The sequence below is a fragment of the Ambystoma mexicanum genome, chromosome 8, assembly GCF_040938575.1.
Source record: "Ambystoma mexicanum isolate Mex_15411 chromosome 8, UKY_AmexF1_1, whole genome shotgun sequence".
In the NCBI taxonomy this organism is placed as follows: domain Eukaryota; kingdom Metazoa; phylum Chordata; class Amphibia; order Caudata; family Ambystomatidae; genus Ambystoma; species Ambystoma mexicanum.
Window position 1 is genome coordinate 5,810,449 of NC_090929.1, and position 16,201 is coordinate 5,826,649.

Sequence of the window (16,201 nt, forward strand, 5' to 3'; positions counted from 1 at the left end):
AACGTTCATGTTGGGGAGTGGTACAGTTCATGTTGGGGAGTGGTAATTCCTTTCAACGTTCATGTGTGGGAGTATTAATGCGTTCCAAGGCTCATGTGGGGGAGTGGTCATTCCTTCCAAGGCTCATGTGGGGGAGTGGTTACGAGTTCCAAGACTCATGTGGGGGAGTGGTAATGCGTTCCAAGGTTCATGTGGGGGATTGTAATGCGTTCTAACGTCCGTATGGGGGAGTGGTAATGCGTTCAAAGGCTCATGTGGGGAGTGGTAATGCAGTGTAAGGTTCATGTGGGGGAGTGGTAATGTGTTCCAATGCTCATGTGGGGCGTGGTGATGCGTTCGAAGGCTCATGTGGGGGGAGTGGTAATGTGTTCCAAGGCTCAGGTGGGGGAGTGATAATGCGTTCCAAGGCACATGTGGGGAAGTGGTAATGCGTTCCAAGGCTCATGTGGGGGGGGAGTGGTAATGCGTTCCAAGGCTCATGTGGGGGAGTGGTAATGCATACCAAGGCACATGTAGGGGAGTGGTAATGCATTCCAAGGTTCATGTGGGGGAGTGGTAATGCGTTTCAAGACTCATGTGGGGAGTGGTAATGCAGTCTAAGGTTCACGTGGGGGAGTGGTAATGCAGTCTAAGGTTCCTGTGGGGTGAGTGGTAATGCGTTCCAAGGCTCATGTGGGGGAGTGGTAATGCATTCCAAGGTTAATGTGGGGGAGTGGTAATGTGTTCCAAGGCTCATGTGGGGGAGTGGTAATGCAGGTTAAGGTCATGTGGGGGGTAATGCAGGCTACGGTTCATGTGGGGGGAGTGGTAATGAAGTCTTAGGTTGATGTGGGGAAGTGGTAATGCAGACTAAGACTCATGTGGGGGAGTGGTAATGCGTTCCAGGGTCCATGTGGGGGAGTGGTAATGCGTTCCAGGGTCCATGTGGGGGAGTGGTAATGCATTGTATGGTTCATGTGGGGGAGTGGTAATGCATTACAAGGATCATGTGGGGGGAGTGGTAATGCGTTCCAAGGTTCACGTGGGGGAGTGGTAATTTCTTCCAAGGTTCATATGGGGGAGTGGTAATGCGTTACAAGGATCATGTGGGGGGAGTGGTAATGCGTTCCAAGGTTCATGTGGGGGAGTGGTAATGCGTTCCAAGGTTCATGTGGGGGAGTGGTAATGCGTTCCAAGGTTCATGTGGGGGAGTGGTAATTAGGTCCAAGATTCATGATGGGGAGTGGTAATGCAGTACAAGGTTCATGTGGGGGAGTGGTAATGCATTCCAAGGCTCATGTGTGGGAGTGTTAATGCAGGCTAAGGTTCATGTGGGGGGAGTGGTAATGCAGTGTAAGGCTCATGTGGGGGAGTGGTAATGCGTCCTAAGGTTCATGTGGGGGAGTGGTAATGCAGTGCAAGGGTCATGTGGGGGAGTGGTAATGCAGTGTAAGGCTCATGCGGAGGAGTGGTAATGCAGTGTAAGGCTCATGTAGGGGAGTGGTAATGTGTTCCAAGGCTCATGTGGGGAGTGGTAATGTACTCTAAGATGCATGTGGTGGAGTGGTAATGCGTTCCAAGGTTCATGATGGGGAGTGGCAGTGCTTTCCATGGTCACTGATGGGGAGTGGTAAATGCTTTCCATGGTCACTGATGCGGAGTGGTAGTGCTTTCCATGGTCACTGATGGGGAGTGGCAGTGCTTTCCATGGTCACTGATGGGGAGTGGCAATGCTTTCCATGGCTACTGATGGGGAGTGGCAGTGCTTTCCATGGTCACTGATGGGGAGTGGTAAATGCAAGCAGCATCCATAGGAAGAAGGCTTCTCACTTCTGTTTCTCCCCCTTCTTCCCAGGTCTATTAATGGGGCAGGGAGCCCCACCACCTCAATGCGCACCTCGGTACCTGGCGCGGTGGAAGAGGAGGGGGAGGTGCTGAGTGGGACTGACGGAGTGGGGGGGCGGCGGGCCACTATGCAGAGAATAGGCCCCCAGCTCAGCGCCGAGTCCGACCTCTCCGACGTCTTGGCCCAGAACCGACGGCTGCTCCCCAACTACAAGAACCCCCTGCACGTCATCGACGGGCCTGAGCTGCGCTACTTCGTGGGCATCATTGACATATTCACCGTCTACAGCTTCCGGAAGCGGCTGGAGCACCTCTGGAAGAGCATCCGGTTCCGCGGACTCACCTTCTCCACCGTCAGCCCTTCCAAGTATGCCAGGCGACTGTGCCAGTGGGTGGAAGCCCACACTGTATGACATTACGCTGGATCCATGTGGCATCACACTGGCACAGAATGACGTCACACTGGCACAGAATGGCATCACACTGGCACCGAATGACGTCACACTGGCACTGTATGACATCACACTGGCACAGAATGGCATCACACTGGTACCGAATAACGCCACACTGGCACCGTATGACGTCACACTGGCACAGAATGGCATCACACTGGCACAGAATGGCATCACACTGGTACCGAATGACATCACACTGGATCCATATGGCATCACACTGGCACCGAATGATGTCACACTGGCACTGTATGACGTTGCACTGGCACTGAATGGCATCACACTGGTACCGAATGACGCCACACTGGCACCGTATGATGTCACACTGGCACAGAATGACGTCACACTGGCACCGAATGACATCACACTGGCACAGAATGGCGTCACACTGGCACCGAATGACGTCGGACTGGCACAGAATGGCATCACACTGGTACCGAATGACGCCACACCGGCACAGAATTATGTCACACTGGCACTATGACATCACACTGGCACAGAATGGCATCACACTGGCACAGAATGGCATCACAGTGGCACAGAATGGCATCACACTGGCACAGAATGACGTCACACTGGCACAGAATGGCATCACACTGGTACCGAATGGCATCACACTGGATCCATATGGCATCACACTGGCACCGAATGATGTCACACTAGCACTGTATGACGTCGCACTGGCACTGAATGGCATTACACTGGCACAGAATGGCATCACACTGGCACTGCATGACGTCACACTGGCGCTGTATGACATCACACTGGCACAGAATGGCATCACACTGGTACCGAATGACATCACACTGGCACAGAATGGCATCACACTGGCACCGAATGATGTCACACTGGCACTGTATGACGTCGCACTGGCACAGAATGGCATTACACTGGCACAGAATTATGTCACACTGGCACTGTATGACATCACACTGGCACAGAATGGCATCACACTGGCACTGAATGGTGTCACACTGGCACTGCATGAAGTCGCACTGGCATGGAATGGCATCACACTGGCACAGAATGATGTCACACTGGCATAGAATGGCAACAGAATGATGTCACACTGGCATAGAATGGCATCACACTGGCACAGAATGATGTCACACTGGCACTGTATGACATCACACTGGCATAGAATGGCATCACACTGGCACAGAATGATGTCACACTGGCACAGAATGGCATCGCACTGGTACCGAATGACATCACATTGGCACTGTATGACATCACACTGGCACAGAATGACGTCACACTGGCACAGAATGGCGTCACACTGGTACCGAATGACATCACATTGGCACTGTATGACATCACACTGGCACATAATGGCATCATACTGGCACAGAATGGCATCACACTGGTACCGAATTACATCACATTGGCACTGTATGACGTCACACTGGCACGGAAGGGCATCACACTGGCACAGAATGGCATCACACTTGTACCGAATGACATCACACTGGATCCATGTGGCATCACACTGGCACCGAATGATGTCACACTGGCACTGTATGACGTCGCACTGGCACGGAATGGCATTACACTGGCACAGAATGGCATCACACTGGCACTGTATGATGTCACACTGGCACTGTATGACATCACACTGGCACAGAATGGCATCACACGGGTACCGAATGACATCACATTGCCACTGTATGACATCACACTGGCACAGAATGGCATCACACTGGCACAGAATGAAGTCACACTGGCACTGTATGACGTCACACTGGCACGGAATGGCATTACATTGGCACTGTATGGCATTACACTGGCACTGTATGACATCACACTGGCACATAATGGCGTCACACTGGTACCGAATGACATCACATTGGCACCGTATGACGTCACACTGGCACAGAATGGCATCACAAAATGGCACAGAATGGCATCACAGTGGCACAGAATGGCATCACACTGTTACCGAATGACATCACACTGGATCCATATGGCATCACACTGGCACCGAATGATGTCACACTGGCACTGTATGACGTCGCACTGGCACTGAATGGCATCACACTGGTACCGAATGACGCCACACTGGCACCGTATGATGTCACACTGGCACAGAATGACGTCACACTGGCACCAAATGACATCACACTGGCACAGAATGGCGTCACACTGGCACCGAATGACGTTGGACTGGCACAGAATGGCATCACACTGGTACCGAATGACGCCACACTGGCACAGAATTATCTCACACTGGCACTGTATGACATCACACTGGCACAGAATGGCATCACAGTGGCACAGAATGGCATCACACTGGCACAGAATGACATCACACTGGCACAGAATGGCATCACACTGGTACCGAATGGCATCACACTGGATCCATATGGCATCACACTGGCACCGAATGATGTCACACTGGCACTGTATGACGTCGCACTGGCACTGAATGGCATTACACTGGCACAGAATGGCATCACACTGGCACTGTATGACGTCACACTGGCGCTGTATGACATCACACTGGCACAGAATGGCATCACACTGGTACCGAATGACATCACACTGGCACAGAATGGCATCACACTGGCACCGAATGATGTCACACTGGCACTGTATGACGTCGCACTGGCACAGAATGGCATTACACTGGCACAGAATTATGTCACACTGGCACTGTATGACATCACACTGGCACAGAATGGCATCACACTGGCACTGAATGGTGTCACACTGGCACTGCATGAAGTCGCACTGGCATGGAATGGCATCACACTGGCACAGAATGATGTCACACTGGCATAGAATGGCATCACACTGGCACAGAATGATGTCACACTGGCACTGTATGACATCACACTGGCATAGAATGGCATCACACTGGCACAGAATGATGTCACACTGGCACAGAATGGCATCGCACTGGTACCGAATGACATCAAATTGGCACTGTATGACATCACACTGGCACAGAATGACGTCACACTGGCACAGAATGGCGTCACACTGGTACCGAATGACATCACATTGGCACTGTATGACATCACACTGGCACATAATGGCATCACACTGGCACAGAATGGCATCACACTGGTACCGAATTACATCACATTGGCACTGTATGACGTCACACTGGCACGGAAGTGCATCACACTGGCACAGAATGGCATCACACTTGTACTGAATGACATCACACTGGATCCATGTGGCATCACACTGGCACCGAATGATGTCACACTGGCACTGTATGATGTCGCACTGGCACGGAATGGCATTACACTGGCACAGAATGGCATCACACTGGCACTGTATGATGTCACACTGGCACTGTATGACATCACACTGGCACAGAATGGCATCACACGGGTACCGAATGACATCACATTGCCACTGTATGACATCACACTGGCACAGAATGGCATCACACTGGCACAGAATGAAGTCACACTGGCACTGTATGACGTCACACTGGCACGGAATGGCATTACATTGGCACTGTATGGCATCACATTGGCACTGTATGATATCACACTGGCTCCAAATGACAGCACGTTGGCACAGATGGATATCACACTGGCATAGAATGACATCATAGACCACATGACCCAGCAGGGTGCCTGCCACAGCTAGTAACACATCACACTGCCACTATATGTTATCACACCGCAGCAGCACACAGACTAGGCTTGGGTCAAAGGATGAGTGAGGCATTTACTTGACTCGCATTATTTACCTCTAGGTGCCCAAGGTCGCAACCAGTGCCCTTCGGTGCCATTGCATCGCGATAGGGCAAGCACACGCTCCATGGGGCTGATGGAAAGTACACTGCTTGACCTGGGCAGGACAAGGGACTCGTGGACAGAGCACTTAATGAGAAATCGGTGCATAGTGATACCATTTTACACAAATATAGCGTAGGTTGTCGCCAACCACACATTCTCAGACCGCGCACATGTACATTCACTACAAGCATCCACACCATCTAGTGTGGGCATTCTCAGACTATGCGCTCGTGCACATTGTTAGGCAGAAATATATACATTACCCTTTGGGAACACCACACACAATCTAGAAAAAGGAACTAGAGTGAGGAAATCAAAGTAAAGGGGCCTTGCCCAAAGTCAATGGACCAGAGTCTTTGCAGAGGATCACATAGTTCAGAGTAGTTTGCGGTTAAGTCTTTGCCAAGAGTTCAGGACGAAGTTGGTGGGACGGAAAGTTACTTTAAAGAATGAAGGACAAGCCCTCGGATTGGCGAAAGATTTTACACACTTTCACCGCGGCTGAACAAAATGAACAACCGGGTTAGCACAGTGCCTTTAGAGCAGAAGAAGGCTGTAGCTGAGGCGGTAGTTCCTGGCAGGTCCTGCAGGCTCACGGTTCCTGGAGCGACTGTCGGACTGGCAAGAAGAAGGAAGACTGGAGGGTCCTGCACTGCCCAGGAAACAAACCAGCAGCAGAGCAAAGCAACGAATAAAGGGTGTGCTCCTTAAAACCCAAACAGGGTCCGTTCCTCCTGGCTATCCGGTTCACTGTAGCTCTGTACAGCAAATTCGACCAGAGGAGGGAGGCCTGTCTTGCAGTTTGGGTGAACTGGTTGATCCCACCAGCTCAAGGGGAGAAGATTCCTTGCAGATCTTCCCTGTCGTCGAAGTTTGAAGATTCGGACGCGCAGCAGGGCTTCACCGGGAGGTTCAGTCGTGGTAGAGGTCCTTTTCTGTCAGCTTCTGTTCGGTTCTCTCGATCCAGTGGCGACTCTGCCTTCTCAGTCCCAGAGACCTGCTTTTTATGCAGTTTTCCCCCATTCACACAGCCTGGCTGTCAATCACACAGCAGGGTGGCTGTCCCGCCAGGACAGTCACCACAGCCAATCATACCAGAGTGCGACATGGGTCTCCAAGGGAGTCTAAAACCCCTCCCTCACATCCTGTCCCCCTCAGACATTCAGGCGCCTAAGGAGGGCTTCTGTGCAGAAGCCCGTGAAAGGTCGGCGAACAAAGGAACCAAACCTGGTTTGGTGCGCAGAGTAAAACACGAGAAAGACTTTTACAAAAAGAAATGGCGAATAAACCCAGCCGGAACTGTATGAAAACGTATATGGTCCAGCGGGCTTAAATTCGAGGCTACCAAGATAGCCTAAAACAATACCAAGGCTATTTAAAATAACCGCGGTAGGAAAAATAGGGTAGTTACCACTGCCACCAGCCAAATCTTAATGAAAAGGGAATGAAACAATGTTCCATGAGAAACAGACAAAGAGGGATAACTATTAACCCTTTCCAGAACTCTATGTAAGATAGTTAGTACTGGGTCTGTGGATTTTAAAAAGACTAATAAAGTCAATGGCAACTTTACATGTTCTGGGAGACGGCAGTCAGTCCCAGAAAATGGAGTCAGTGGGAAGTCTGAAAAAGACACCCCTGTGTCACTGCACTGAAGGTGCTGTGTAACACACAGTAAAAAGATGATGCCTATGGGGTAGGTGAAGCTCCACCGTCTATGAACACAAAAATGTAAAACACACACAGCAAAACACATGTAAGAGTGGGGAAAAAAGGCTCACACTCTCACCAGGTGAAAAAATAAATCTTAGAAATCCAGCAAAGCTGCTGAGGGACTCAGTAGGTAAGGGAAATTAGCCATTCTGGAGAATTCTCCCTATCACACATTCAATGCAAGCTTCCTCGTCATCCATTGTGGGCATTCTGAGACTGTGCGCTTATGTACATTCACTGCAAGCTTCCTCGCCACCCAGTGTGGGCATTCTCAGACTGTGCACACATGCCCATTCACTTCAAGCATCCTCACCACCCAGTGTGGGCATTCTCAGACTGTGCACACATGCCCATTCACTTCAAGCATCCTCGCCACCCAGTGTGGGCATTCTCAGACTGTGCACACATGCCCATTCACTGCAAGCATCCTCACCACCCAGTGTGGGCATTCTCAGACTGTGCACATGCACATTCACTGCAAGCATCCTCGCCCCCCAGTGTGGGCATTCTCAGACTGTGCACACATGCACATTCACTGCAAGCTTCCTCGCCACCCAGTGTGGGCATTCTCAGACAGTGTGTTTATGCACATTCACTGCAAGCATCCTCACCACCCAGTGTGGGCATTCTCAGACTGTGCACACATGCACATTCACTGCAAGCGTCCTCACCACCCAGTGTGGGCATTCTCAGACTGTGCACATGTACATTCACTGCAAGCTTCCTCACCACCCAGTGTGGGCATTCTCAGACTGTGCAGATGTACATTCACTGCAAGCTTCCTCGCCACCCAGTGTGGGCATTCTCAGACTGTGCACATGTACATTCACTGCAAGCTTCCTCGCCACCCAGTGTGGGCATTCTCAGACTGTGCACACATGCCCATTCACTTCAAGCATCCTCACCACCCAGTGTGGGCATTCTCAGACTGTGCACACATGCCCATTCACTTCAAGCATCCTCGCCCCCCAGTGTGGGCATTCTCAGACTGTGCACACATGCACATTCACTGCAAGCTTCCTCGCCAGCCAGTGTGGGCATTCTCAGACAGTGTGTTTATGCACATTCACTGCAAGCATCCTCGCCAGCCAGTGTGGGCATTCTCAGACAGTGTGTTTATGCACATTCACTGCAAGCTTCCTCGCCACCCTGTGTGGGCATTCTCAGACAGTGTGTTTATGCACATTCACTGCAAGCTTCCTCGCCACCCAGTGTGGGCATTCTCAGACTGTGCACATGCCCATTCACTGCAAGCTTCCTCGCCACCCAGTGTGGGCATTCTCAGACAGTGTGTTTATGCACATTCACTGCAAGCTTCCTCGCCACCCAGTGTGGGCATTCTCAGACTGTGCACATGCACATTCACTGCAAGCTTCCTCGCCACCCAGTGTGGGCATTCTCAGACAGTGTGTTTATGCACATTCACTGCAAGCTTCCTCGCCACCCAGTGTGGGCATTCTCAGACAGTGTGTTTATGCACATTCACTGCAAGCTTCCTCGCCACCCAGTGTGGGCATTCTCAGACTGTGCACATGCACATTCACTGCAAGCATCCTCACCACCCAGTGTGGGCATTCTCAGACAGTGTGTTTATGCACATTCACTGCAAGCATCCTCACCACCCAGTGTGGGCATTCTCACACTGTGCACACATGCCCATTCACTGCAAGTATCCTCACTACCCAGTGTGGCCATTCTCAAACTGTGCACACATGCCCATTCACTGCAAGCATCCTCGCCACCCAGTGTGGGCATTCTGAGACTGTGCACACATGCCCATTCACTGCAAGCATCCTCGCCACCCAGTGTGGGCATTCTCAGACTGTGCACACATTCCCATTCACTGCAAGCATCCTCACCACCCAGTGTGGGCATTCTCAGTCTGTGTGCTCATACACATTCACTGCAATCATCCTCGCCGCCCAGTGTGGGCATTCTCAGTCTGTGTGCTCATACACATTCACTGCAAGCTTCCTCGCCAGCCAGTGTGGGCATTCTCAGACTGTGTGCACATACACATTCACTGCAAGCATCCTCACCACCCAGTGTGGGCATTCTCAGACTGTGCACACATGCACATTCACTGCAAGCATCCTCACCACCCAGTGTGGGCATTCTCAGACTGTGCGCTCATACACATTCACTGCAATCATCCTCGCCACCCAGTGTGGGCATTCTCAGACTGTGCACACCTGCCCATTCACTGCAATCATCCTTGCCACCCAGTGTGGGCATTCTCAGACTGTGCGCACACATGCCCATTCACTGCTCACCAGCTAGTGTGGGCATTCTCAGACTGTGCACACATGCCCATTCACTGCAAGTATCCTCACCAGCTAGTGTGGGCATTCTCAGACTGTGCGCACACATGCCCATTGTTAGGCGGAAACCTGTGCAGTTCCCTCTGGGACCACTGCAAAAGATTTAAGACTACAGGTGTTTGGCAGTAAACCCACTTGGTAGCAGTCTGTTCCACACAGATTCACTTGGTAGCTGTGGCTGAGCCGTCAGACTTCCCTCAAGAAGAGTTAGGCAGTATGTGGAGTATACAAAATAGGGCAATTTACACAGTAGAACAAGCAAACACGGAACAGAGCTTGGGTGTAAAGATATATAGGTATTTATTTATAACAACACATCTATGAAAAACACACTGGCACTAATACGGCAAACAACTTCAATCACAATTACTATAAGTAAATCAATCCCCCTAACAATAGTTCGACAAGTCTAGGTTCAATGGCACCACTTATTTGCAGACAGAGGTGAATGCTTTAACCTAGATGGCACTCTAGTATTCGTTAGGACGGGAGAGAAAAGGCAGGGTATGAAATCAACTCGGTACCAACACTTTTACGAACAAATGCAAGGCAAGTAAGGCTGGGTCTACTGTAGATCGCAAAGTTCAGAGGCCAGGCCCACTCGGAGAGAGGCAAGGCGATATGTCCCAAAAGGTATCACAGTGGAAATGCACTTCAAGTCTTTGTCGTAAATTGTCATAGAAAGATTGGACCAGTTCAGAACAGAAAGTTAAAAAGGCTTGGAGGCGACCCAATGGAGAGGCGAGGATTAAGACACCTCACGCTAACCGTCACAAGGGAAGCCAGGCGGACACGGTACCTTGTATGTGGAGGGACATCTCCGGCGGGGGCAGTTGTTCCTGGTTGTGGATGCAAGAGATGATCTTGTCGTCGAAGGAAAGTTGAAGATCGTTGCACCACCAGGGAAGAGACCAGCCGCGGAGTGCTTCGTCACAAGGCACAACCTTTTGGTCGCGGTACAGTGGGTAGTGGCTATCCGGTTGCCGGGGTGCTCAGCACGGGCAATTCGACCATTACGTCCTGGAACGAAGAAAAAGCAAAGGGGACTGGTTGTGCCCACCAGTCAGGGGAAGAAGACTCTCCGGCGGGGAGATCTCCTCTGTCGTCGGGAAGTGGTGAGTCGGTTCAGCAGGGCTCCACTGGAGGTTTCGTCGTTGCAGGTCGGCTCAGCTTTACCCTCGTCGGATTCTTAGGTCCTGGGGCGACTTCTGAAGATCCAGTCCCAAAAGCCCTGCTTTTATGCAGAAAACCCCCATTCATTCAGCCTAGCTGTCAATCAAAACACGCTAAGTGGTGAGAGGGGTGGCTCACCACTTGGGCCAATCACACCAGAGTGCGACTTGAGTTGGCAAGGCAACTCAGTCCAGGGTGCCTAAACCCCCTCCCACACCCCCTGTGGTACCGAGACAGAATGGCACCACTTTGGAGGGCCTCTGTGCAGAAGCCCGCCAAAAGTGGAACAAAGGGCACAACCTTTGGTTTAGGAGTCACAGAGACAAACACAGACGCCATTTTAAAAACTGAGTTCTGGCAGAAAATACCAACCGATAGATTTATTTAAGATAAATAAACCGGTGGTATGTTAGAGATTAACGAGAAAAAGTATTAACCTCCAACAATGGGACGAATCCCATAGAGTTATATTCGGGGTCGAATATAACAAGTAGTTTCCACTGCCACCAGCCAAAACTCGACGAGGGGGGACGGGACAGTGCCCCCTCGAATAACAGACCCAGGGGTAATCGAATTACCCCTACTAGTACGTCCACAATAGGATGGTTTATACTAGTTCTGTTAGTAAATTTAGGTCTAGTAAAGCCAATGGTGACTTACATGCCCGGGGAGACAGTAGTCAGTCCCCGGGTATGGAGTCTATGATGGAGGTCCGCGAGGACGCCCCAGTGTTACGGCACGGAGGGTGCGGTGTAACACACATAGAAAAACATATGAGACCCTATGGAGTAAAAGACCCCATAGCCCATAGAACACATTAACATTCAAAGGAATTACACACATTCATGTCCAAGAGTGGGAGAAAAAGAGTCTCACTCTTGGCAGGATGGAGAAAAACAAACTCCAGAAATCCAGCAAAGCTGCTGGGGGACTCACTAGGTTAGGAAATTCAGCCTAAACCTAGAATTCTCCCTAACACCCATTCACTGCAAGCATCCTCACCACCCAGTGTGGGCATTCTCAGACTATGCGCTCATACACATTCACTGCAATCATCCTCGCCACCCAGTGTGGGCATTTGCAGACTGTGCGCACATGCCCATTCCCTGCAAGCATCCTTGCCACCCAGTGTGGGCATTCTCAGACGGTGCACACATGCCCATTCACTGCAAACATCCTCGCCACCCAGTGTGGGCATTCTCAGAGGGTGCACACATGCCCATTCACTGCAAGCATCCTCGCCACCCAGTGTGGGCATTCTCAGACGGTGCACACATGCCCATTCACTGCAAGCATCCTCGCCACCCAGTGTGGGCATTCTCAGACTGTGCACACATGCCCATTCACTGCAAGCATCCTCGCCACCCAGTGTGGGCATTCTCAGACGGTGCACATGCCCATTCACTGCAAGCATCCTCGCCACCCAGTGTGGGCATTCTCAGACTGTGCACACATGCCCATTCACTGCAAGCTTCCTCGCCAGCCAGTGTGGGCATTCTCAGACGGTGCACACATGCCCATTCACTGCAAGCATCCTCGCCACCCAGTGTGGGCATTCTCAGACTGTGCACATGCCCATTCACTGCAAGCATCCTCGCCACCCAGTGTGGGCATTCTCAGACGGTGCACATGCCCATTCGCTGCAAGCATCCTCGCCACCCAGTGTGGGCATTCTCAGACTGTGCACACATGCCCATTCACTGCAATTATCCTCACCAGCTATTGTGGGCATTCTCAGACGGTGCACACATGCCCATTCACTGCAAGCATCCTCCCCACCCAGTGTGGGCATTCTCACACTGTGCACACATGCCCATTCACTGCAAGCATCCTCGCCACCCAGTGTGGGCATTCTCAGACGGTGCACACATGCCCATTCACTGCAAGCATCCTCGCCACCCAGTGTGGGCATTCTCAGACGGTGCACATGCCCATTCACTGCAAGCATCCTCGCCACCCAGTGTGGGCATTCTCAGACTGTGCACACATGCCCATTCACTGCAAGCATCCTCGCCACCCAGTGTGGGCATTCTCAGACGGTGCACACATGCCCATTCACTGCAAACATCCTCGATACCCAGTGTGGGCATTCTCAGAGGGTGCACACATGCCCATTCACTGCAAGCATCCTCGCCACCCAGTGTGGGCATTCTCAGAGGGTGCGCACACATGCCCATTCCCTGCAAGCATCCTCGCCACCCAGTGTGGGCATTCTCAGACGGTGCACACATGCCCATTCACTGCAAACATCCTCGCCAGCCAGTGTGGGCATTCTCAGACTGTGCACACATGCCCATTCACTGCAAGCATCCTCGCCACCCAGTGTGGGCATTCTCAGACTGTGCACACATGCCCATTCAGTGCAAGCATCCTCGCCACCCAGTGTGGGCATTCTCAGACGGTGCACACATGCCCATTCACTGCAAACATCCTCGCCACCCAGTGTGGGCATTCTCAGAGGGTGCACACATGCCCATTCACTGCAAGCATCCTCGCCACCCAGTGTGGGCATTCTCAGACGGTGCACATGCCCATTCACTGCAAGCATCCTCGCCACCCAGTGTGGGCATTCTCAGACGGTGCACACATGCCCATTCACTACAAGCATCCTCGCCACCCAGTGTGGGCATTCTCAGACGGTGCACACATGCCCATTCACTGCAAGCATCCTCGCCACCCAGTGTGGGCATTCTCAGACGGTGCACACATGCCCATTCACTGCAAGCATCCTCGCCACCCAGTGTGGGCATTCTCAGACGGTGCACACATGCCCATTCACTGCAAGCATCCTCGCCACCCAGTGTGGGCATTCTCCGACTGTGCACACATGCCCATTCACTGCAATTATCCTCACCAGCTATTGTGGGCATTCTCAGACTGTGCACACATGCCCATTCACTGCAAGCATCCTCCCCACCCAGTGTGGGCATTCTCACACTGTGCACACATGCCCATTCACTGCAAGCATCCTCGCCACCCAGTGTGGGCATTCTCAGACGGTGCACACATGCCCATTCACTGCAAGCATCCTCGCCACCCAGTGTGGGCATTCTCAGACGGTGCACATGCCCATTCACTGCAAACATCCTCGCCACCCAGTGTGGGCATTCTCAGACGGTGCACATGCCCATTCACTGCAAGCATCCTCGCCACCCAGTGAGGGCATTCTCAGACTGTGCACACATGCCCATTCACTGCAAGCTTCCTCGCCAGCCAGTGTGGGCATTCTCAGACGGTGCACACATGCCCATTCACTGCAAGCATCCTCGCCACCCAGTGTGGGCATTCTCAGACTGTGCGCACATGCCCATTCCCTGCAAGCATCCTCGCCACCCAGTGTGGGCATTCTCAGACGGTGCACACATGCCCATTCACTGCAAACATCCTCGCCACCCAGTGTGGGCATTCTCAGAGGGTGCACACATGCCCATTCACTGCAAGCATCCTCGCCACCCAGTGTGGGCATTCTCAGACGGTGCACACATGCCCATTCACTGCAAGCATCCTCGCCACCCAGTGTGGGCATTCTCAGACTGTGCACACATGCCCATTCAGTGCAAGCATCCTCGCCACCCAGTGTGGGCATTCTCAGACGGTGCACACATGCCCATTCACTGCAAACATCCTCGCCACCCAGTGTGGGCATTCTCAGAGGGTGCACACATGCCCATTCACTGCAAGCATCCTCACCACCCAGTGTGGGCATTCTCAGACGGTGCACATGCCCATTCACTGCAAGCATCCTCGCCACCCAGTGTGGGCATTCTCAGACGGTGCACACATGCCCATTCACTGCAAGCATCCTCGCCACCCAGTGTGGGCATTCTCAGACGGTGCACACATGCCCATTCACTGCAAGCATCCTCGCCCCCCAGTGTGGGCATTTGCAGACTGTGCACACATGCCCATTCACTGCAAGCATCCTCGCCACCCAGTGTGGGCATTCTCAGACTGTGCACACATGCCCATTCACTGCAATTATCCTCACCAGCTATTGTGGGCATTCTCAGACTGTGCACACATTCCCATTCACTGCAAGCATCCTCACCACCCAGTGTGGGCATTCTCACACTGTGCACACATGCCCATTCACTGCAAGCATCCTCGCCACCCAGTGTGGGCATTCTCAGACTGTGCACACATGCCCATTCACTGCAATTATCCTCACCAGCTATTGTGGGCATTCTCAGACTGTGCACACATGCCCATTCACTGCAAGCATCCTCCCCACCCAGTGTGGGCATTCTCAGACTGTGCACACATGCCCATTCACTGCAAGCATCCTCCCCACCCAGTGTGGGCATTCTCACACTGTGCACACATGCCCATTCACTGCAAGCATCCTCGCCACCCAGTGTGGGCATTCTCAGACGGTGCTTACTTTGTTCCAGACGATGCTGATACAGATCTTAAACTGAATTCCCAGGTGCTTTTCTTCTAGGAGGGGAAGCTGAACGTGCCAGTGGTGCACGGGACGGGTGCACACTGCTGTGTGCAGGCACTCTGGTTTCCCAGCCCAGCCCTGTCCTTGCTTTCTTTGCTGTGCAAATTGCTCCTGCCCCATTCCCCTGAGGTCAAGGTTGTCTCACATGTATGGAGAATGCCACCTGCAGGTCTAGGCATGGACCAGGCACTATGAGGAGTAACCTGTACTTAGCTCTCACTGCGACTTTGCTTGGATTGTGTCTAGAAAATCATGAACTTGAAAAAACTCAATAAAAAAAATACCTTTGCAGAAGTTGTGTCTTTCTTCAGTCTGGGATGTTTAGGAGCTATGTTATCTGTTCAGAGGCTGACCAGAGATGGTCTCCGTCCACACTGACATGCATGATGTACTGTACACCTTCTGTAAACATGTGTAGGAATGTTCTTTGCCTCCCCTGAGTGTGCACTATAAGGTTCTGCACCACCTCTAAACATGCGCATTCATACGTTGCACCCCTGTAACCATGTGCCCGAA

General features: G+C 52.1%; 1 protein-coding gene across 1 annotated transcript in view; it reads left to right on the forward strand.

Annotated features, from left to right (window-relative positions):
• The window catches only part of PIP5KL1 (phosphatidylinositol-4-phosphate 5-kinase like 1), a 389,017-nt gene extending 373,038 nt beyond the window's left edge, over window positions 1–15,979 (forward strand). The window contains exon 10 of the mRNA XM_069609106.1: window positions 1,835–15,979. Within this exon, the coding sequence (XP_069465207.1) occupies window positions 1,835–2,237 (403 nt within the window). The 3' untranslated portion in view covers window positions 2,238–15,979. The remainder of the gene's footprint in view (window positions 1–1,834) is intronic.
• The last annotated feature ends 222 nt before the right edge of the window (window positions 15,980–16,201 follow it).